The following is a 25129-nucleotide window of genomic DNA, read 5'->3' on the forward strand; positions in this document are numbered from 1 at the left end:
TCTTTCCTCATAATCTCGACACGTCCGAGCGGTGGATTCTGAACGACGCCCGATCCCGCAATTTGTCTAAAACCGACACCGCTCGCATCCCAGTGTGTGCTTTTAAAACTTAAGCAGGGAAAAGAAAATATGGCATTTGTTTTTTCCTCATTAAAGTCTCTGTTTTGTTCATAAAATGCACTACATACAGTAAATAAAGTGGATTTGGATTTAAAAGAATCTGCTAAATGTCAGCGTTAGTGGGGTGTTGCGCGCTCAAAATAAGACCATTACCACATTTTGAATTTGCGAGATGATTAAAATGGCATGTAAACAGCTAAATCTGGTGCAAGTGATATCGTTTCTCTCTGATCCTCGTCCGTCTTATCACGTTCTGCAGTTGGCATGTCATTTACACAACCGTAAAGGTCAAGAAATCGGGTGATAATCTGATTTTACCGCACATGCTTCGGACGAAAGTAAACCTGATGCAAACGGAGCCCTACAAAACGTCCTTGAACTCACATTGGCCGGTTTCTGGGGCAGTTTTCTCCTCTTCTTTTCACCCGCGGGGAGGTCAAGAGGCAGGAGTCTGAGGGTCACCAACGCTGGCTGCTCATCCGGTTGCTCAAGGGCACGAGGAAAAGGTGAAGGTGGCGCTGACAGCAGTGGTTAATCTAGATTAGCAGGGCATTAGGTGGACTGTCTCGAGGGACGGTCCATTACTTACAACGGGGAAAGGGCACTTACATTGGAGTGTTAATCACAGACGAGTCGAGCCAGAGCAGCAGAGATTTTCAAACTGTGGGGCGCGTTTGTCAAAAGGGAATTACAGGCGGGGGTTAGTTGAAGTTGAATCCATATTTAGTCTTGTGTACGTGCTGATTTAGGTCCATTTTAGTCCAGGTTTCAGTGGTTTGAGAGGCTTTTAGGCTGCATTCAAACTTCAAACCAAATCAAAACTGGGACTGAACTGGGACTAAACCTGAGGTAAACCTGGACTAGAGCGGGACCAAACCAGGTCTACAACAGGACTAAACTGGGAGTAAACCTGGAGGTAGACCTAGACGAGAGCAGGACCAAACCAGGTCTACATCAGGACTAAACTGGGACTAAACCTGAGGTAAACCTGGACTAGAGCGGGACCAAACCCGGTCTACATCAGGACTAAACTGGGACTAAACCAGGAGGTAGACCTGGACAAGAGCGGGACCAAACCAAGTCTACTAAACTGAGCTCAGACCAGACCAAATGCACACTTAGGGTTAGGGTCCTGGTTGCGACCTAGTTAAGACCTGGGTTTAGTCCTTAGTATTCCTTTAACACAATTAGTCTTGATAGTTTTAGACCTGTTTTTGTCCTTAGCCCTGATCTAGATTTAGTTTAGATCTGTCATGGTTTACAGATACATTTTGAGTATGTTTTAACTTCTTTAATTCTTTCTTTGGCAATGTAATTAGCCATTTTATTCATCTTTAGACGCTGCTCTTGCTGTATGAAAGTCAACAGGAGAGAATATATTACAAAAATGTAATATTAATAGTTGTTTGACCAAAGCTTTGCACATTTTTTTGGACTATAACAGCGGGTAGCATTTGTTTAACAGTGTAGACTTTTTAAAACACCGGCAGGCGCTTTAAATTCTTTTCCAGTGCAATTACACCGAGCGTCTCTAAAAACCACTGCGTATAAATGTATAAAATGACGGAAAATTGCGGTGGTGTAATATGAGCGAGCGCGTGGCTTGGTGTATTAGCTGAATACTGAATAAAACATGGAGAAGCCGAAGCGTTTTATAAAGCGCCTGCCACATCGGGACAGCAGAGGCATGAAAGCTGCCCCCTGACTCCTCCACCGTGTAGATAATGCATGAATATTTCACAGTGGGGCCGCTTCAGTCCATTTGCCGGATGCCAATAGTCAGCACTTAGGGAAGTCCTGGTGGTTTAGGCTGGACTGAGTGGCCCGGAAAAAAATCCGAAGCACTAAATAGTTTTATCAGTAAAAGAGACGGAGCAGCACTAAAGGCCTGTTTGAACTAATGTGCTGAGGGGATTAGTGGTTGAGATGTTACGAAAATACAAAGATATAACAAAATACAATACACTCACACACACATAATAGACTCGGGCACGGGCTTTAGGAAACTATAACTGACTGTTTACGGCTAAATAGGACTCTAAGGCCTTTAGTGAGCATTTTTAGGTATTTTTGTAGTGGTAAAATGCCACTGTTACCAGCTCACACCAAACTAAGGTGGGAATGTTTTAGAATATAGCATTGAACTGATCTCGCATTTAGGGGTGGGCAGAACTGACAAAAATGAATATCTCAATATTTTTATTATAACGATAGTCACGATCATATGGTATTCCAACAGAAATGTTTTTTTTCCTTCCATTTTTCAAAATTAAAAAACCCAAAATATGTATTTGATAGTTGAAATTTTTTTAAATACATTGTTCATATTTTAGTCATATATATTTGATTATGGATCAATTCAAGCTGGTCTGGAGTCTATATGATCCCTCATTCGTCCAGGAGTGTTTCATTGTAGAAAAGATTCAGTTGTATCATCTGGACTCAAGAGTCATTCTCAATCTGTGGATCTAGTCTGAGAACTCGGATTTTTATCTTACTCTGAGTAAGCCCTGACCACCGGGAGGGACCGCCTGATAATAGCCTGTCTTGCTTTGTTTTAGAGAGTTTTATCGGTTTCAGGTGAAACTGAATGATTTTCTACAAAAGAGTCTATAGCGTTTCAAAGCACTTGAATATAGAACTCATCAAAAATCATCAGTGTTGGATCACAACAATAATCACTGCTTTATTTGATCTGTTTTTTATATTCTTACTATTAATATTCATTGTTTCACTGAAGCAAGTTTCTAGGCAATTAAACATTATTTTGATTCTGGTTTGATACATCCTTTTTGGGAGCCATGAACAGAAAATAATTACTTTTTCCTTAAATCTTTATCCTTAAATTTTTCTTAAATTCATTTCTACATTAATATGGATTCCTTTGTTGTTCTTGGTTGATAACTATCCACAAAATAACGAAACAACAAACCTCTAAAATAAAAACCAAAAGTAAACAAAAACAAAAATCCCCGTATCCTCCTCTCACTCCTCGTACACCCGGCCCACCTCAGCCTCGTGCTTCTGTGTCCTCTGCATTATTCATGAAGCTGTGAATCGATGTTTTGTGGAGGCAGGTGACAGGTCTACGGCGCTTTGCTTATGTCGGCGGCACGTATCGATGTTTTGATTAATTTCTGACCTTGAGAGCAAAAAGCCAACGTGAAGCTAGGATGGCGAGATAGCGTTAAAACGGAGTGTGTGTGTGTGTGTGGGAGTGTGTGTGTGGGAGTGTGTGTGTGGGAGTGTGTGTGTGTGTGTGTGTGTGTGTGTGTGGGAGTGTGTGTGTGTGTGGGAGTGTGTATGTGTGTGTGTGTGTGTGGGAGTGTGTGTGTGTGTGTGGGAGTGTGTGTGTGTGTGTGGGAGTGTGTGTGTGTGTGTGGGAGAGTGTGTGTGTGTGTGTGGGAGTGTGTGTGTGTGTGTGGGAGTGTGTGGGAGTGTGTGTGTGTGTGGGAGTGTGTGTGTGTGTGTGTGGGAGTGTGTGTGTGTGTGGGAGTGTGTGTGCGTGTGTGTGGGAGTGTGTGTGTGTGTGGGAGTGTGTGTGTGTGTGTGTGTGTGTGTGGGAGTGTGTGTGTGTGTGGGAGTGTGTGTGTGGGAGTGTGTGTGTGTGTGGGAGTGTGTGGGAGTGTGTGTGTGTGTGGGAGTGTGTGTGTGTGTGTGTGGGAGTGTGTGTGTGTGTGTGTGTGTGGGAGTGTGTGTGTGTGTGTGTGGGAGTGTGTGTGTGTGTGTGGGAGTGTGTGTGTGTGTGTGGGAGTGTGTGTGTGTGTGTGGGAGAGTGTGTGTGTGTGTGTGGGAGTGTGTGTGTGTGTGTGGGAGTGTGTGGGAGTGTGTGTGTGTGTGGGAGTGTGTGTGTGTGTGTGTGTGTGGGAGTGTGTGTGTGTGTGGGAGTGTGTGTGCGTGTGTGTGGGAGTGTGTGTGTGTGTGGGAGTGTGTGTGTGTGTGTGTGTGGGAGTGTGTGTGTGTGTGGGAGTGTGTGTGTGGGAGTGTGTGTGTGTGTGGGAGTGTGTGGGAGTGTGTGTGTGTGTGGGAGTGTGTGTGTGTGTGTGTGTGGGAGTGTGTGTGTGTGTGTGGGAGTGTGTGTGTGTGTGTGTGGGAGTGTGTGTGTGTGTGGGAGTGTGTGTGCGTGTGTGGGAGTGTGTGTGTGTGTGGGAGTGTGTGTGTGTGTGTGTGTGGGAGTGTGTGTGTGTGTGGGAGTGTGTGTGCGTGTGTGGGAGTGTGTGCGTGTGTGGGAGTGTGTGTGTGTGTGTGTGTGGGAGTGTGTGGGAGTCGTGGTTGACGCGCCGCTGCTATGACACTTCATGCATATATTAGCGAGTTTATGCCGTCAATGTTTACAGGTGGAGAACAAATCAATTGGTGTTTTTATTATGTGCAGAGGGAGAAAAATGTTTGTGTTCGCCTTTGGCAGAGAGCGCAGAGAGTCAACGGTCTGGTCTCAACTTTGTACCATTCGTATTAAAGGTAGACCAGATTTAGTCCATATCTAGATTTGGGAACTTCTGGACAATTAAGGAATAACATCACAATACAATTTAAACTCACAAAGTACAACTCAAACATAAAAGCATGCATCATTATTTTTCATTCAGTCATAAGCAAAACTCAATTTAGGCCTGGTTTGGTCTAGTTTGGACTAAGTTTAGACCAGATTAAGTCTTGGTTATGGCTTGATTTATACATGATTTAAATTGGTTTCGTTCTCGTTTAATTTGGAACATGCTAAAACCAGATTGAGTCCTGAAATTCTGGATTTGTTGTGTCGTTGTATTGGTTAAGTTATACAATTAAAACCAAGAGAAATGGTACTACCGTAAAGGACATACTCTTTTCTTCACGGTACACACACTTATACTTTTATACGTTTTAAAACATTTAAGAAAGATTCATGTAAAAACGGTTAATAGTTGTTGTTGTTGTTGTTGTTGTTGTTGTTCTCTCTGCGTCACAAGCGCATGAATCCAGTCCTGACATCACTGCATTGGCCCCCAGTTATCCAGAGAATCCAATTTAAAATGTTGCTCATGGTTTTTAAGTCTCTGAAAGGTCTGGCTCCTTGTTATTTGCAGGAGTTATTGTCCCACCAAAGATTTAAATCTTAAAAACCTATCTTTTCTCTCTGGCCTTTTAACACAAACTGAGCTGAGTCATTATTATTTATTAACTTGATGTGTATTTAAATTTATTTCATTTATGTGTTATTGCACTTTTCTGTACAGCACTTTAAAATTGTATGTGTGCTTTAAAACATAAACGTGGACATTGACATGAACATCGACATCTATTCTATTTCGTACTTTACAGAATGGTTCTGCTCCTACTTTAAACACTAAACACTTGTAATTCACTTATTTTTTCAGTCAGAGAATATGTCCCAAAGACGTTAAAGACTCAAAAGTGCTGAATCTGACGCCCAACCTTTAGAAATAATAAACCCAGGTCAATTTAATCATAAGTTATACTTTTGACAGCTCTTTAGAAATGCAATAAAATGAAATGAGGTGGAAAAGATTTAATACGTTTCAATATCGCAAATGTCACTATGGCGACACATATGCAGAGCAGCCATGTATTTTAATAATGTTTTTCTCTCTTGTTCTCGTTCTTGCAGATGGAACGCGACATCGTGGACGGCCGTTGGTAATGGTACACAACAAAGAGATTCGTTCATCAATGAAGTCTTCAACGCGCTAAACTTCATATGAAAACTGGCACAGACCAACCATCGGCGAGTTTTGGCAAGATTTTAAAAGCAGCATTTTGTCAGACGCCATCTCATCAGAAGTAATCAACTTTCCTCATTGTAACGGATGCATTTCAAAGCTATTATCGCTAACTGCTAACTCCATTTGGTACGACGTTTTTTGCCAAGAAGAGAGTTTCGACATGACCTCGGCTTGTTAAATCTGGCAAGGATCAAACAGCAGTGAAATATATTGCGACTGTGCAACATTTTTCCTGATTACGTGCTCTACCCAATGTATGCGTGGAGCTAACATCGCTAACAGCTAACTCCACACAGGCCAATTTCAAGGCTCCGAAGAAGCAGCCAAGATGAAGGAGGTCGTTTTTGTAATAGTTTGCTTTGTGGCGAAGATTTCTTTAATTGGTTTGACTCTAAGTTTTGAACACCACTGCCCCGCGTTGTGCCGGTGCGAAATCCGCCCTTGGTTTTCTCCAAATGCAGTTTACGTCGAGGCTACGACTGTGGATTGTAACGATCTGGGGCTATCTTTCCTACCAGACGGACTCCCCTTGGAAACGCAAGTCTTGCTTTTACAAACTAATGACATTGCAAATGTAGACACATTGGATTACCTGGAGAACATCACTGAAATCGATCTGTCGCAAAATAACATTACATCGCTGAGGGATGTGCATTTAGGGTCGCTACCACAGCTACTCTCACTGCATTTGGAGGAAAATCTGATCCAGGAGCTAGGGGGAAACTGCTTACCAACGCTATCAAACCTTCAAGAGTTTTATATCAATCACAATTTCATCTTTACCATCAATTCAGATGCATTTTTGGGGTTGGACCGTCTTGTGAGGCTGCATCTCAACTCCAATCGACTCAAAACCATCAACGGCCAATGGTTCAGACACCTGCCAAGCTTGGAGATTTTGATGTTAGGAGAAAATCCCATTCTCGAGCTGTCAGATGAGAATTTTAAGCTCCTCGCTAACCTCCGTAGCCTTGTGCTAGCTCGAATGAATTTGACTGACGTCGCCGAAAATGTTTTGGTGGGGCTGGACAACATGGAAAGCATTTCGTTTTTTGATAACTTGCTCACGCGAGTTCCCTGTGCCGCCCTCAACAAAGCTAAAAATCTGAAATTTTTAGATTTGAACAAGAATCCCATTGAGAGGATTCAAAGAGGCGACTTTATGGATATGGTGCATTTAAAAGAACTTGGCATTAACAGCATGCCTGAACTTATATCCATCGACAGTTTTGCTTTGAATAATTTGCCAGAATTAACCAAAATTGAAGCAACAAATAACCCCAAATTATCCTACATCCACCCAAAGGCATTCAACAAACTCCCCAAATTGGAAACTTTGATGCTAAACAGTAACGCCCTCAGCGCTTTGCATCGCAGCAACATCGAGTCCCTTCCAAATCTGCGAGAGGTTAGCTTGCACAGCAACCCGATTCGCTGCGACTGCGTCATCCGTTGGGTCAACACCAACGACAGTGCGGTTCGATTTATGGAGCCGGACTCTTTGTTTTGCGTCGATCCCCCGGAATATCAAGGCCAGCACGTGCGCCAAGTCCACTTCAGAGAAATGACCGAAACCTGCTTACCGCTAATATCACCGGGCAGCCTTCCAAATCAAATAGAAATCAGCAAAGGCGGTTCAGTTTCTTTGCATTGTCGGGCGTTCGGCGAACCCGAGCCGGAAATCTACTGGGTTACGCCGCTTGGAGATCGAATAATTCCCGGGAGTATTTCAGAGAAGTACTACATGCATCCGGAGGGAACGTTCGACATTTACGACGCAACAGAAATTGAAAGCGGGTCTTACACTTGCGTGGCACACAATCTCGTCGGCGCGGACCTCAAAACCGTCACAATATCGGTGGATGGATTCATCGCGCGCCCGCAGTCCCAACCCGTACGCGCCTATGTAACTTCCATTCAAGCTCGTTCGGTCGCGATCTCTTGGGAGAGCGCTAGCGGTTTGCTTTCGCGCCTTACTTGGACCATTTTGTCGGACAGCGCCCGCCTTTCCATGCCTTTCGTTGCCAGGCTTCCGACGGACGTTAAAGAGTACCGGATACGTCAGCTGAAACCGGGAACCCGCTACCAGATATGCGTCGAGGTGGTCGCGACGCAACCGGAATTCGGCAAAGACTGCGTCAACGTCACAACCGAGGAACTGCCGCGTTCGAAAGCTAAATCCGCGACTCGGGACGGTCTCATAATGGCTACTTGTGCCGTGCTTTTTGTCGTCGTCGCCGTGGCTTGCTCCGTCACGTACACCTCCATGTCCGCCCGGGTATTTTACAGACAACTAATAGAGGAGCCGGACAAAACTCTGCTCATTCAAAGTGATTGCAGTTTGTTTCTCCAATTCAGCGCGCCCGGTGGGGCCAAGGTGAAGGCGACGGTAATAGACTTGTCGAACGACACTTTGTAAGGAGCGACGTTGCCAGGGAAAACGACTTTGGGATTACAGAACGATGGAGAGCGACGGACACTGGACGATTTCATTGAACGTGCCCGCTTTCAAAGTCACTCGACGGGGCGTGTCGCACCGAGGAACATCCCTATACGTAAAATAACCAGCTAAAAGATACTATTTTGTATTTTGTGTGAATATAGCAAGCTTAAGCCGACAGATATTTGAAGTATAATCGATAAATGGCTGCTGGTCATAAGTGGAAAAACAATTTAAACACAGGTCTATTTTGGTGTCTGCAAAAAGGCGTTTCTTTCGCGGTGTTATACTCAATAGTAAAAAGCAATGTTAGTTTGCAGAAAGGCTAAGTCTCACAGTTTTGTTCGCGTTTATTTGTCATGTAAATGTAGGGAAATGAATGACTCAGACACTTGAGTCCGCTGTGCTGAGCTTCTGTGTCGTGTTTTGGGAAAATAAATCAAGATATAATAGGCAAAGAAACCAAAAATCAGATAATCAATGATGGGGAATCGTGGAGGAAAGTATTCTCTTTAAACCGATGCTGATGGCAACCAATCAGATATAGGCTAAAACCTTTGAATGTCATGGTTGAGGTTCTAGTACGGCACAAAGGGACTGTGAAATGAAACGCTAAAGTGCATACATTTCACTTGTACCTTTATTTGAATGATAGCACTCCTAGTTTGTTTTCATTTTTAATTCAATCAGCTCTTTTGGCAGCCTTTTTGTGTTTAGTTTTTATACCGCATTGTAAGATTTGCGTTCCACTGTAAAATGAACCCGACCAGCCCAGAAACTTTTATTGTTAACATTTCTTTTTGGACATTTTCTTTTTTTTTTTAACCATGAAGCGTGGATATTTTGTCAATAGAAATGTATTAAACAATTTGTACACATTATTGCTATATCTTTTGTACTTGATTTCTTTGTTGACAGGTCATCAATCGTTAGCTGTGATTATAATCAGCGGTGAAAGAAGAATGCACAACTATCCCATAAATGTGTTACGAGGATTGTATTTGTTACCGCTTTGATGAATGTTAAAATGCAAAAATCTCCACACATTTCTCCAGTTCTTTTCTGGACTTTGTGAGGTATTTTGTCGTGCGACTTAGCCTTTCGATAATGGCAGAACAACTTTGTTAGTGCAGTGTACAATAAATCTCCTGTAAAGAGTTTTATGAACAAAATACACTTTTCATTAAAACCGTGTGTGTCTTATTTAACTTTTCTATTTTTTCATTGTTTCAAAGTCACAAATATTAACACAAAAACACATTGAAAAATTTAAAAAGGCACATCAAATACTACTTAAAACTACTTTTTATTAATATATATATATATATATATATATATATATATATATATATATATATGGGATATACATGTTTTATATGTGTTTAAAGTATGCATTTTTTTTCTCTCTTCCATTTTACAAAGTTCAAATAAAGTCATTCTAAATCTATAAAAGAATATTTGATCCTTAGGCAAAAATTAATGATTATAATAATAATAAGCAAATAATCAAATCAATTGTGAACATGGAGTTTCTATATTAACACAGTAAGAATATAACTTTTTATGATTTTGACGTCAATCCATATATACATTTTTCAAACATAACTCAACGCAATAATCAACAGTATTGAGGTAACTGGACTGAAGGACTCTAAAGCTGGACAATACAAGACTAAGCTGAGACTAAACCTGGACCAACCCTTTTGACTTTCAAAATTCAAAACTACAAATTCATCACAAATAATACAAAAAGTTCCTTTGCTCAAATTAAATGAATATATTGCAATATTTGAACGCACAATTTAGGCTTCAAACTGTACGGTTTCAGTACGAAAAAAGAGTTTGTCTCCTTCTTTAACAAGTGATAAGTGAATGTAAAATAAACAGTGCAACAAACAAAGCCGCTTTAATCCCATCTCACATGTTTTAAAACAATAAAACTGCAACTGACCGAAAATTAAAAAAAGTATAACATTTAAAATAGTAAGTTAACATACAAAAGCGTTTTACATTCACATTTACTTTTTTTAAACTATAACTTACAGATGGAAATATAACTTATTTTTGCTTTTTTACGATTATATTGTGATTATTATAATTATTGAGGGTATTGACAAACCAAATAATCTTGACATCCTTTCTTAAGAACACATTAACAAAATCTTGCATTCTTACAGTGAGCCGCTTGTCTCCATGGAGATAGATGGGTGGATTTAACGTGAACAAGCAGGCGTTGAACTCTCCATCACAAAAGTCACACGTTGCACCTTTAGTCGTCCCGTGTGTATTGCACTATTCCTCAAAAACCCGATACACATTCCGAACACAAACCTGATGCGCGGAGATGAATCGGCTTCACGTTCGGACTGACGGGGCGCATTCATCAGCCGCGTCTCGTCATAGATCAGGCGCATTTCAGCACCACGGACAGCGGCTTTTACAGCGCCGCACTCATTCATCACGGCCCCGGGGAGCTCAAATATGACCCATTAGCAGAGCAGAGCGAACAGGTCAGCAAGAATTGGGATTACAGTAATTTAAAGAACAGCGGCAGGGACAGCTCAGCAAACTAAAGGGATTTATGTGACTTGTATCGCCTCATGCTGTTCTACTGACTTTTTAGAGCTTTAATGTTGAGGACTACAACGCTTAATCATGACTGCTTAACTATAAATAAAATAATTGTTGTCATATTTTGATACCGTATTTTCCGGACTATAAATCGCACCATAAAAAAAATCCATAATAGAGAAGAAAAAAACATATGAGTTGCACTGGAGTATGAAATGCGGTTGCAAGTGGGAAAATAACAAATAGTGTCACATATAAGTCGCTCCGGAGTATAAGTATAAGTATATAAGTATAAATATAAGTATAAGTCGCACCCCAGCCAAAACTATGAAAAAGGTGCGACTTATGGTCCGGAAAATATGGTAATCCTAATTGTTATTTAGACAGACTCTATTTGTACAGACTCTAAAACACATTCAAAAATACGTAATTTATTTTACTTTATTCAAGACAGTGGCAAAAATGTTCAAACAATTTCAGATTTTCATGAATAATCCAATTTCTTCGCAAATATTCTCATCAAAGAAGCTTTCAGTCGCCATATTTCCAGTTTTAATTGGTTGACAATGTATTTAAAAAGTCAATAGAAAAATAATTGCTGACTAGTCGATTGCCCTAATAAAATGTTCCTTACAAGACATATTACAACTAAAGTAATGAAGAAATCAAGTGTTTGCTGCTAATTATACAGAGATCTTTGGTTCACACAAATATTCAAGTACTTTTAAAAATATTCAAGTACTTTTACAAATATTCAAGTACTTTTACAAATATTAAAGTACTTTGTGACTTTCATTGCGATGGAAACAGATCTACGCTTCTTATTTAGCATTTAAGGTCCAATTTGTGAGAAAGAACATCAAAAGTTACTCAATCCGGTCGGACGGTACAAACATTTTATTAGACGGCACCGCAGGGACACGCAGCTCGCCCAAGGGGGGATTTGCTCAGACGACGTGGTGGTCCGAGTGCAGCTTTCCCACAAACTGGCAGCAAAATTAAACCAAGAGGCCCGGGTGAGCCGAAGCTGAACAAGCACCAAAAACAGCAATTATGAAGAATGAGCATAGAGCAGAACAGCCACATAATCACAGCGACTCACAACCATCCTCCCATTTCGAAAAGTCACAATCAGCAAAGGTAACAGGTTTAGGTGATGTTGTTACAGTCGGCGACGAGTCATATTGGGTCAAAACTCTGTTGATTCAATAGAAAACGCTACTTTTCCCCAATTTTAATCCGTTTCCTGGTGAATTATGTGTTTTTCAAGCACACCTAATTCATGTCGAGTCACAACTACGATACAGAATATCACGATCATCATGACCAAAATAATTGCAATTAACAATAACACCACAATTATTAGAATTTGCTTTTAAATTATGAACAAGTTCCATGTTTAAACGTCTATTGTAGAATTGCACTTTGTTGTATGTGAAAATAACAACAATCTAAGAACATCAAGGATAAATAGCTATTTTCTGCACAATTTGGTGGTAAAGGAATTATTGTAAAAAATTTTTTTAACGCAATAAATAATGTTAGAGTTTTTTGTCGCACCTCTAACTGTCTTAATGGAGTTTGTTGAATTGGCATTACTAGAAAAGTAAACAGACCGTTCTGATGTTAACGCACAGCAGGAGACACTAGCATCGCGGTAGCATTTAGCTCGTAGCTACCGTTAGCATTCTTGATATTTATACAACTTTAGGCCCTTGGATGATTTTATTCTTCTTCAAGTCTTTGTGTCTGTATTTGGTACAATATAACTCCTGAAGTCAGTGTTTATGCTTGTCGTTGTAGAACAGTGGCAGATAAAGCAGCTCTTCTACATTGCCGTAAATAGATTGCTGTATCTAAAATAACTTCAACGAAAAACTATTTGTAGTGTGACAATGAGTAAAACCTGCTTACACAGCAGTTTAGACTTCTACAGACATTTAGAAATACACAGTCTCAAGCTCCTGGACTTGTTAAAACGTGCACTGAACTAGATTAAAACAAGAAATGTCAGATAGGGCCGCCACAAACGTTTATTTAAGTAGTTTCTGTTGCACATTGAGATTGTTTTTTTAAATACAAAATCAACCAACTTATCAACTTTGTAATATAAAAGTTTTTCATGTGTGTTTTAGAGTCTGTAAAGTCCAGAGAAAGGTCGACTAGGTATGATTATTAATACATAATACATTTTGAATAATACAATAATTTTAAACTAAAAATGAAACTATACTATGTAAAATTTCTGGTGAGGGATCTGTCAGCTGCTTTGCCTGAAATGGTTCACAATATGGCATTAAATTAATCTATTTTTGATTAATTTAAGTTTTGTAATGCTAAAAACATCTTGAAAAACATGCATTCTTACTGTGAATCTCTCCACACATTTATACCCATCATCTGGACAGCGACATAAGTTTAATGGCATACTGCAGAACGTTTCAGGCACAGCAAGGCAAAGGGCTTCACACAGCAGGAAAAATGCAATAAAATCACAAAGAAATTACAGAAACAGAAATATAGTGTTTAGTCCTGACTCTGGCACCAGCAGGAGGCCGGTCCATGTTTAGTCCTGACTCTGGCACCAGCAGGAGGCCGGACCATGTTTAGTCCTGACTCTGGGCACCAGCAGGAGGCCGGTCCATGTTTAGTCCTGACTCTGGCACCAGCAGGAGGCCGGTCCATGTTTAGTCCTGACTCTGGCACCAGCAGGAGGCCGGTCCATGTTTAGTCCTGACTCTTGCACCAGCAGGAGGCCGGTCCATGTTTAGTCCTGACTCTGGCACCAGCAGGAGGCCGGTCCATGTTTAGTCCTGACTCTGGCACCAGCAGGAGGCCGGTCCATGTTTAGTCCTGACTCTGGCACCAGCAGGAGGCCGGTCCATGTTTAGTCCTGACTCTGGCACCAGCAGGAGGCCGGCCCATGTTTAGTCCTGACTCTGGCACCAGCAGGAGGCCGGTCCATGTTTAGTCCTGACTCTGGCACCAGCAGGAGGCCGGTCCATGTTTAGTCCTGACTCTGGCACCAGCAGGAGGCCGGTCCATGTTTAGTCCTGACTCTGGGCACCAGCAGGAGGCCGGTCCATGTTTAGTCCTGACTCTGGCACCAGCAGGAGGCCGGTCCATGTTTAGTCCTGACTCTGGCACCAGCAGGAGGCCGGTCCATGTTTAGTCCTGACTCTGGCACCAGCAGGAGGCCGGTCCCTGAGGTCCTCAGAGGCTGAGATGGTTCATATGGCACTAACATGCCCAAGATGTACTTTGGTGCTAGGCCATGGAGAGACTTGTACACAAGCAGAGCTGCTTTAAAGTATATTCTTTGAGCCACAGGGAGCCAGTGCAGCGATAAGATCTCCATGGAGACGAGTAGGCAAGTTGGACTAATAATGGAAGAATGATGCATGAATCTTACTTTGAGATTCAACTTAAACTTAATATTTTACTTCTATAACCTCAGGCAAAGTGAGACCATTCTTCATCCCAAACAGCACTTCTGTTTGATTAAAACCATCTCGCTCGAACCTAAAAGTCAAAGTTAACGCAGCGGATATCACTCCCGACGTATCTGACTTTAAAGCGTCGAAGTAACGAGCGAAGCCGACAGGAATGGCGCCCCGAGCGGCGAGATAAGCGACGCTCCGCCCGCAGTCGAGATGGGAGAAAGCGGACGCTCTTACGCCGGGATATCGGGGGAAGAAGAGGAGAAGCGCTCGGATCCGTTTGAGGAACAAAAACCCCGTGATGGAGTCGGCAGATCAGAGACGGAGGATCTCAAAGGACTGACATAATGTAGTGTCAGCGGTTAAGTTCAACGAGGAGTCATGCCGAGTTTGTGTGTAACAGAGAGAGATCGACTTTGGAGGAAGGAATTACTTAGATTTTCCTGAGCGTGAATGTGAATAAGATTTGATTTGAGATAATACGTTAAATATTCAGCACACATTTTGTCAGGTTCTTTACAGGTCGGGCTGAGTATTGCCTAGTACCTCACAATACAATACGAACGCGATACTCGGAACTTGATACTTTACACTTCCTGATTCATGAATATCCCCTCAAACTGGTATTAAAAGTTTACTAAAATAATGTTTTGATTACCGTATTTTCCGGACTATAAGTCGCACCGGAATATAAGTCACACCAGCCAAAAAATGCATAATAGAGAAGAATTTTTGAATTTTTTGGGGAAATGTATTTGATAAAATCCAAGACGAAGAACAGACATTTCAGCTTGAAATGTAATTTAAAATAATAACACCTTCAGCTACATGACACATCACTTAGAGCCTAAAGTGCCCTCTTGCGGTTGCCAGTGTCTAAATAACAAATAATATCACATATAAGTTGCTCTGGAGTATAAGTCGCACCCCGGCCAGAACTATGAAAAAAGGTGCGACTTATAATCCGGAAAATACGGTAAGTAGAATAACAAAATGCTTTAGAATTTCACGTTCACACTGTCCTCAATATCAAAATACAACTGTCCCATGATGAAGTCACATTTTCAGCTCCTCAGATGCAGCCGTAGGTTCAGAAGTGTAGAATGCGGAAATTTCAAATGACTTCATGTTAAGCGCATCACGATATGTATCTCTGTATCGATACACGTATTGCCAAGAAGTCCCAAACGATATCGATATATTGAGCACAGCGCTAATTACGGGTGTTATTGCTTTGCCTGGACTGTTTACCATGGAAACCAGTGACAACAGGTCGGCCAAAAAACATGATCAACACATCGTCGACCGCATTATTGGTTCAAAGCCAAACAGAAAAAGTGCATTTAGTGAATCTGCCTTGTCAAATTCTTGGGTTATAATTATTGTGAGGAAAAAACATGGCGTTTTATCGATTATTCACGATTATTCCTGCGACTGTGACAAAACAACAGTGAAATCTTTTTTCATCTATTTTCTTTCATTCCCGTGGTCTGACGTGTGACTGTTCCTCACGCTTTACGAAACTGAAATTAAAGTTAAATGTGACAAAAACAGCCAGACAAAATAGAGTTCTTTACATTTTTTTGAACTACAGACTGAACAAAAAATACTTTCGTATAATTTTAATATTCGTAATAATTTTTATTGATTAATATTTTATTGGTTCTCACTGTGACCTGAATAATCACATTTATTGATTTACATGATGTTTCCAAAGTCGAGGAGGAATAGTTTAGTGGACCCAAGGAGTGCTGCAGTAATGACTAATGGGGAATATGAATTAATGAATTAATGATATAAATAAATTAATAAATAAATACATAACAGAAAACTGGCAACAGAACAGGGTAACTCTCTCCTGTTTCCTGAACCTTTAACCTCTTCTTTTTGGTGATTTGGACGGCCTGGGAGACGGAGACGAGATTGGATCAGGTCAGAACATTTAAACATTCATAAACAAACTAAATAATTCTGAACTCCTTTTCAAACTGTGCTCCCGGCGCGTGAGTGAGAGAGCGAGTATTGCATTGAACACATTTCATCATCGCTTTTATTTGATGCGCGACGGGCGTTTGAATCGGTCGAAAATACCTTAAAAGAGAAAAGACAGCGTGTTTACATCGACCAGGCTCGACTTTCCACAGAACTGACCTGTAATCTGTGCAAAAAATACATCAAATCGGCAAATGAAGCCCTTCGATCGGAATGACTGGACGTGTTTTTGTGAATGGGTGAGCTCCGACCTTCAAACGACAGAGCGCACTTCAGCCCTCAGCCACTAGGAGAAGCGTTCTGTTCCATGCCGATCGAAACGTGGCGATTGTCTCTTGAACGCATACGCTGAGGCAACAAGAAACAACAAGAAACCAACAAATCAAAAGAAATAAATCCATATCGTCCACCAAATCGAATGAGTTTAGCATCACTTTACTCTCAGTTCCTTTGTTAATAATCTTTAAAAGGCTCTGATGTCGACTAATACTTCTCATTACAGCGTTTCTACTTTTAAAATACCCCTTCTCTGCAGCCTGTGTGAAAAAAACAAACACATTATGCATTATTTTTCTCCTGAGTAATTGCCCCATTACCAACAGTTAGACCAGGCTGCCGTTATAGCGCAACGTTAAAAAATATGTTTGATTTATCTATAGAATACCTGCGCTCCTGGGCTTTAGGTAATTACTGCACAGCGTTAAGTTAAAAGCAGTATTAGCTGGTCGAAGGATATAAAAGGGTTTCGGAGTTAGCACAATACACAGCTTCTATAAGTTACATCTTTCTAACTGGTATATGGTTAATATTTCTGTAATCACAAAGTTACTACTGTCTCTTACATTACACAAAAGTGAGATATTTTTCACACTAGAAAGCGGTGGCACAAGTGTTGTATGTTGAAAGGACTTTATTTTATTTTTTATCATTATATACTTTTTTATTGCAGTAGTTTTTATATAGCTTTTTAAAAGTTTTTTAAATACATACAGCAACCAAAAATGTACATAAAAAACTGACCTATGAAAAGAAAATATGTAATAATAATAAGGTAAAAAAATAAAATGAAATAAAAAAATATAAAAAATAGCGATTTTTGTGTGTGAAAGGAAACAGTAAGGCGAGAGTTTTTTAATAAGTTGTTTCGCGAGCCCGCCGACGTCCAAAACGGAGATTCTAAAAAAAAACGTAATAAAAATAAAAATACACCGGCATCTCCGACTTCCGACCGTTTCTGCACAAACCAGAACGCCAGAGAGTTTTAAAACTCTCGCCTCACGGCTTCATAGATCCATGAGATCAACAGATAGATGAACATGAAGGATGTGGGGTGGGCGTGGCTTTGGCTCGTGCTCCCATTCATTGAACTCGTGTTTGAACGAGGAAATGAAGAATACGCGTCTTGACCGATTATATCAGAATAATTTTGTCGTTGCCATTTAAGTAGCACAAGTCCCCCTCATGTGGACATGTCCTCCTCATGTGGACATGTCCAGCTCGTCTGGAGTCACATGTTCTCTTCTGATCGCATTGTAAGGACGCTACTTGTCCCAATGAGTTGATCTGAGCTGCGCGTCCACGACTCGAGCATGGGAAAAATTACTACGCCGTTGGATCAAATCACTGTGGCCAAATTTAAGCTAGCTCAATAAGAAATTTTCATTCATTGCACACTTTGTGTTCCTGTCAAGACTCAATAAAGTTTATCAAAGCGACTTGTTTGGTCTCGGGATGATTCATTTTCTGAGAAGCTGTCAGTCTGGGACTACTTTCTGTCTGATCACTGTGAGTTCCACCTTCCATTAAACAGTTAGTTTATGACATTGAAGGCATTTTTGTACATTTTTGTATAATAAGAGTTATTTTCACTGTCTTGCATTGATAACTATAATTATGTAGATATGGGGCCTATGTTCTAAGAATCCAAGAAAATTGTTTAGAATAAACATTTATTTTTAATTTCAACTCCGACTTTTGGATGGTAGAAATGTGATTTGATAATGGGAAAATAAAATTTTCTTTTTCTTTTTATTCCGTCCTCCCCTTTTAAAAATGTGTCATGGAATCAGACATACACCGATGCTATTCCGTAACACATCGAGAACACAATTCAACTTGAATCAGAATATGAAACGACACAGAAATATCAGACATTTGTATGGCAAGCTTGGGAGAAAACGCCGGGACTGATCACGCAAGCTGTTGTAAGCAGCCTGCGTGATCCTCCTGCGTCTCACTCCGTTTTTTCCTATGCTGGTTGGTTTTATTAGATATTCTGGAATAGGCGGGTCACATTTCTCATTGGTCAGCTTCACATCAAGGCACTTGGTATTTTTCCTAGAGATAAAGCCTTGGGTAAACATTACCCAAACTCCTCTGGGCTGTCACCCCCCCTCCTGGTAAACATCCTTTGGCCCATCTTTACGACCCCTTCACAAATGCAGTTTGTCACACACCCGTTCTTCTCTTAGACTAATGATGCAGATAAAATATCACTATTATGCAGATAAAATACATCACAGAAATATAATAATATATTCACATTTTATCACAAAATGCCAAGGAAAATGAAACAACAAATGAAAAAACTCTCGCCGAAAGGTCAGGTTCAGGGTCTTTAGTTTTCCTTGTTAACATGTTCAGCGGCAGATTTTGGACAAGGCATTGCTATATTTCAGTGTTTTGGTGTGATCTCTGGTGATTCAGAGTCAGGACACGGAGTTGGTCTGAAACGGTCTGTTCCACACTTTAACACTGAGGAGCCGCGGTCCTGCTGCAATAATCAGAGTCGAGGAACAGAAAGATTGAAGAACAGATGATGGAAAGACATCTCCGTAGAATCGTAAAACGTACCAGACCAAAAGCAAAAGACGTTTTTGGAATCGCAAAATGCATGAACAAACGTCAAAAAAATAAACAAAAAAAAAAAAAAAAAAATATATATATATATATATATATATATATATATATATATAAATAATTTCCATAAAAGTTTACCATTGTAAATACAAACTTCATCTCAATAATTGTAAGAGTTGTTAATTTTTCTTTGGTGTTCCTTTAATCAACATTAAAATCTCAAACAGAAAAAAAAATTACCTTTCCTGAACAGTTTAGAATGATCATGAGAAGTATTACTATTTTTTTGGTCCCTGCTTAGACTGCTGCCCCCGCGACCCCGCCCTGGATAAGCCGAGGAAGATGATGGATGCAGATTTCAGCACCAGATTAAACCTCACGTGGAGGGCCAAGTTTGGGTAACCCTGCTTATGATATTTGCCTATGTTTTTCTAACTATCACCTAGTTTCATGAGATTGTTCCTGTGGTTAATATTTATCACAGGTTTAGCTGAGTTCTAAAACAGAATCCCTCTGTCTGTGATTTCACATCAATATGTACAAGGACAATTTAGATAAGACACATTTTTCTAATAGTTTAAACAAAAAAAATGTGTTAGATGGTATTATTATTAGTGAAATCATAACTACTGTGTAATTTACATGGATTTTGACCCTTTTGGAACCAGCAATTGTTTGACTTAAACACGGAGCACAGTCCAGGACCAAAGACAAAACAATGGGCTTTTTGAACATCTGTATCAAAACTGGAGGCTAAATCCATGTTTATTGAAGTGTTCACAGGGCAGATGGTCCTGGGAGCATTTACAGACCTGAATCCACCTGGAAACTGAAAGGTCACCTGAATAACACAGTCTGAAACCGTACAATGACCGACTCAAAGGAAAAGGATGGAGAGTAAACAAAAGAACAGGGAGGCTAAAATGTTATACAGAATGTGGTCGTAATGGAAAGAAAAATGATAAATTAATATACTGTATACATTTCTTATTCATTATTAATACAAAATATCCAATAACTTTGCCAATTTGCCTCTTTCTGGTCTTGAAATATATTCACCATTTGGTTCGCGTCCCAGGTCAGTGTGGTCTATTTGTTTTCCATCCAAGTCCATTAATTAACTAAATAAAATGGGCTAATGTGTAGTTTAAAAGGCGCGTGCATGAAAGTAAGACAAAGGGTTAATCTTTGTTCTAGGTAGACTATATATATATATATATATATATATATATATATATATATATAAATAAAGGTTTAAAGTTTTAACCACAAGTAAAATCAACAAGTAAAAGAAAGTCTTATTGCAAGTAGATTTGTGTAATGGTGCAGCGTCTGGGTGTTTATCAAGGTCATAACTGATCAACCATTTCAAATATTTACCACTTTAAATAGGTCACATTAAATAGAATATGTAAACAAATATTTAAAAAGTAAAAGGATGAAAACAAAAATGACAAATTTATAATATAAGTGGACACTCTGCTACAATGTTTGTTTCAATCATCTGATACAAACAGAAAATTCCGTTAAACCACAGGCCTGGCTTTGGAACAGACCTCGGATTGGGCAGTGGCCTCCCAGCATGCACCTGGGATTCATCAGTCTCCATTGCCTTGACAGTCATTGAGAGCAGCTCTTTAGACAGACACAGAGTTTAGACTGAGCTTCAACATCACGGTCGCCGCGGGAGAATCCACCGTCCCGTGACCGGAGTCTAAACTTGTTTCCATGGGTTTCAGTACTGAGCAAATCAGCACGACTGGAGCGGTTTGAACTGAAACGTCTTCAAGTCCTCTTCAGCTTAAGCCTAGTACACACCGCAGCGTCAAATTCACGCCCGACGCAGAAGTTAGACGCCTGTACATTTGAAGACAAACGCCCCGGACGCGCGTTCTCGACACCCCGGACTCACGTCCGTAAAATACACCCAGCAGCAGACGTGCGTCCGAGTTGTCCTGCGCACGTACGCAGTGGAGGAGTTGTGCTGTGTTGCTTTTCTCGTGGTGTAAATGGAGATTAATGGCGGACCATGGCTTTGGTTTATTAACTTTACTTTAAGTCCAAAAGCGGAGGCGATGGGCTCCGGGGCTTGTCTGGGACCAGTCAATATCATTATTTGCTCCAAGAGCTGCGTCTTAAGGATTTTTTTTATCTTGCGGGGTTTGTTTTGGGTCTTTTTCCGGGTCGTGCGTAGCACGCCACTGGAGCATCATCTCTGATTGGCTGCTGCGGCCCATCTGCCGCAGAAAGTTGAACAAAGCTGAACATTTCGCGCCGGCCGCTTTGGACGCCTCGGGCGCCTCGTACGCGCACTCATAGCGTCAAGAGCGTTCGACAACGCAGGAATCGCGCCGCAAAAGCATAGAAATCGCGCCGCGAAAAACGCAGGACGCGTTCGACGCGCGTTTACATGGACTTTGAATATAAACTGGACGCTTCGGACGCCGCGGTCTGTAACCCCCTTAAGGAGGAACTACGCTCTCCACAGCAAGATGATCGGAGAAAGAACGGACACTCAGGAAACAACAAGATGGCAAAAAAGCGAATCTAGCGCACATAAGCATCTGCGGTTTCGGCACGGCGTTAACATCGAGACCCAAAATATTATATTTCCAGTGCGTAATGCATCTTGATTATCCAAACCAAATGCATAAAGAGAGGTGAGAATGCGGTGAAGGTGCAGAGAAGTGAAATAAATGCTTGATAAACCAGGAGTTATTTCTTGTTTACTCTAGTTTTAGCAACTGGAATAGGGGAACAATTCAGAAAAAAAGAAAACATGTGTTGCTGGAATTAAATCTATTGCCGTGTACACAAGATGGAGTGTGTACACATGCTTTATACTACACGGTAAATATAGTGAAAACAACCTGAACACCAATATTTCCCCTGTTAAAAGTAAAGAGGTCGTACACTGAATACAGCCAGCACAAGCTTGGCGCTAACTGACACCACCTCTGCTTAACCAGAACAACGTGGACCGATCCTTCACGTTATATTCGTCCCAAAGCTACGATGCGAGGACAAAATTACTCCATGAATCTTGGCTCCGGCCGACAGCCTGATGAGGAAACACACAGAGGACATGAACCCAGAGTCCAGTTCTCTGTCCCGGGGAGAAAATCACTCACGATTATCACCGCATCTCTTCACGGAAACAGCTTTTACATGGGGCGAAACAGGCAGTGTCAATGGATCGACATGGAGAGAAGAGAGAGATGTGGAGAGGAGAGAGCGACGAGGAGAGGAGAGAGATGTGGAGAGGAGAGAGACATGGAGAGGAGAGAGATGTGGAGAGAAGAGAGAGATGTGGAGAGAAGAGAGAGATGAGGAGAGGAGAGAGATGTGGAGAGAAGAGAGAGAGACGAGGAGAGGAGAGAGATGTGGAGAGAAGAGAGACATGGAGAGGAGAGAGATGTGGAGAGGAGAGAGAGATGTGGAGAGAAGAGAGACATGGAGAGGAGAGAGATGTGGAGAGAAGAGAGAGATGTGGGGAGAAGAGAGACATGGAGAGGAGAGAGATGTGGAGAGAAGAGAGAGATGTGGAGAGAAGAGAGAGACGAGGAGAGGAGAGAGATGTGGAGAGAAGAGAGAGATGTGGAGAGGAGAGAGCGACGAGGAGAGGAGAGAGATGTGGAGAGAAGAGAGAGATGAAGAGAGGAGAGTGACGAGGAGAGAGATGTGGAGAGGAGAGAGAGACGAGGAGAGAGATGTGGAGAGAAGAGAGAGATGTGGAGAGGAGAGAGCGACGAGGAGAGGAGAGAGATGTGGAGAGAAGAGAGAGACGAGGAGAGGAGAGAGATGTGGAGAGAAGAGAGAGATGTGGAGAGGAGAGAGCGACGAGGAGAGGAGAGAGATGTGGAGAGAAGAGAGAGATGAGGAGAGGAGAGTGACGAGGAGAGAGATGTGGAGAGGAGAGACGAGGAGAGGAGAGAGATGTGGGGAGAAGAGAGACATGGAGAGGAGAGAGATGTGGAGAGGAGAGAGAGATGTGGAGAGGAGAGAGCGACGAGGAGAGGAGAGAGATGTGGAGAGAAGAGCGAGATGAGGAGAGGAGAGTGACGAGGAGAGAGATGTGGAGAGGAGAGAGAGACGAGGAGAGAGATGTGGAGAGAAGAGAGAGATGTGGAGAGAAGAGAGAGACGAGGAGAGGAGAGAGATGTGGAGAGAAGAGAGAGACGAGGAGAGGAGAGAGATGTGGAGAGAAGAGAGAGATGTGGAGAGGAGAGAGATGTGGAGAGGAGAGAGAGATGTGGAGAGGAGAGAGCGACGAGGAGAGGAGAGAGATGTGGAGAGAAGAGAGAGATGAGGAGAGGAGAGTGACGAGGAGAGAGATGTGGAGAGGAGAGACGAGGAGAGGAGAGAGATGTGGGGAGAAGAGAGACATGGAGAGGAGAGAGATGTGGAGAGGAGAGAGAGATGTGGAGAGGAGAGAGCGACGAGGAGAGGAGAGAGATGTGGAGAGAAGAGAGAGATGAGGAGAGGAGAGTGACGAGGAGAGAGATGTGGAGAGGAGAGACGAGGAGAGGAGAGAGATGTGGGGAGAAGAGAGACATGGAGAGGAGAGAGATGTGGAGAGGAGAGAGAGATGTGGAGAGGAGAGAGCGACGAGGAGAGGAGAGAGATGTGGAGAGAAGAGCGAGATGAGGAGAGGAGAGTGACGAGGAGAGAGATGTGGAGAGGAGAGAGAGACGAGGAGAGAGATGTGGAGAGAAGAGAGAGATGTGGAGAGAAGAGAGAGACGAGGAGAGGAGAGAGATGTGGAGAGAAGAGAGAGACGAGGAGAGGAGAGAGATGTGGAGAGAAGAGAGAGATGTGGAGAGGAGAGAGATGTGGAGAGGAGAGAGCGACGAGGAGAGGGGAGAGATGTGGAGAGAAGAGAGAGACGAGGAGAGGAGAGAGCGACGAGGAGAGGAGAGAGATGTGGAGAGAAGAGAGAGATGAGGAGAGGAGAGTGATGAGGAGAGAGATGTGGAGAGGAGAGAGAGACGAGGAGAGAGATGTGGAGAGAAGAGAGAGATGTGGAGAGAAGAGAGAGATGAGGAGAGGAGAGAGACGAGGAGAGAGATGTGGAGAGGAGAGAGAGACAAGGAGAGGAGAGAGATGTGGAGAGAAGAGAGACATGGAGAGGAGAGAGATGTGGAGAGAAGAGAGAGATGTGGAGAGAAGAGAGAGATGAGGAGAGGAGAGAGATGTGGAGAGAAGAGAGACATGGAGAGGAGAGAGATGTGGAGAGAAGAGAGAGATGTGGAGAGGAGAGAGCGACGAGGAGAGAGATGTGGAGAGAAGAGAGAGATGTGGAGAGAAGAGAGAGATGAGGAGAGGAGAGAGATGTGGAGAGAAGAGAGACATGGAGAGGAGAGAGATGTGGAGAGAAGAGAGAGATGTGGAGAGAAGAGAGAGATGAGGAGAGGAGAGAGATGTGGAGAGAAGAGAGACATGGAGAGGAGAGAGGTGTGGAGAGAAGAGAGAGACGAGGAGAGAAGAGAGAGACGAGGAGAGGAGAGAGAGTGTGATAAAATGTGAATATATGATTATATTTCTGTGATGTATTTTATCTGCATAATAGTGATATTTTATCTGCATCATTAGTCTAAGAGAAGAACGGGTGTTTGACAAACTGCATTTGTTTGTGAAGGGGTCGTAAAGATGGGCCAAAGAATGTTGCCCCGGGGGGGGGGGGAGTTGCACCCCCTTGCAGGCTTTATCTCTACGGAAAAATACCAAGTGCCTTGATGTGAGGCTGACCAATGAGAAATGTGACCCGCCTATTCCAGAATATCTAATAAAACCAACCAGCATGGGAGAAAACAGGGTGAGACGCGGGGGTGAGACGCGGGAGGGTCAGCCAGGCTCCTTACAACGGCTTGGCTGACACAGCCCAGCGTTTTCTCCCATGCATGCCACACAAATGTCTCATGTTTCTGTGTCGTTTCATATTCTAAGTTGAATTGTGTTCTCTATGTGTTACGGAATAGCATCGG

At 42.0% G+C, this 25129-nt stretch overlaps 2 protein-coding genes across 2 annotated transcripts in view; one reads left to right on the top strand and one right to left on the bottom strand.

The window, feature by feature from the left end:
- Nucleotides 1-25129, bottom strand: part of immp2l (inner mitochondrial membrane peptidase subunit 2) — a 154196-nt gene that overhangs the window by 19204 nt on the left and 109863 nt on the right. The gene's annotated exons all lie outside the window — the stretch shown is intronic.
- LOC140349125 (leucine-rich repeat neuronal protein 3-like) lies at nucleotides 6066-9070 on the top strand. Its single transcript, XM_072435352.1, has one exon. It carries the CDS (start codon nucleotides 6172-6174, stop codon nucleotides 8260-8262), a length of 2091 nt encoding a protein of 696 aa, XP_072291453.1. The 5' UTR covers nucleotides 6066-6171; the 3' UTR covers nucleotides 8263-9070.

This window comes from Eucyclogobius newberryi, unplaced genomic scaffold (genome assembly GCF_026437365.1).
Source record: "Eucyclogobius newberryi isolate DKJ021-1_F unplaced genomic scaffold, fEucNew1.0.hap1 SCAF_7, whole genome shotgun sequence".
NCBI lineage: Eukaryota > Metazoa > Chordata > Actinopteri > Gobiiformes > Gobiidae > Eucyclogobius > Eucyclogobius newberryi.

Bases quoted from the DNA above. Each gene is read 5' to 3' on its own strand.
- LOC140349125 (XM_072435352.1), top strand. From the start codon at position 6,172: ATGAAGGAGGTCGTTTTTGTAATAGTTTGCTTTGTGGCGAAGATTTCT.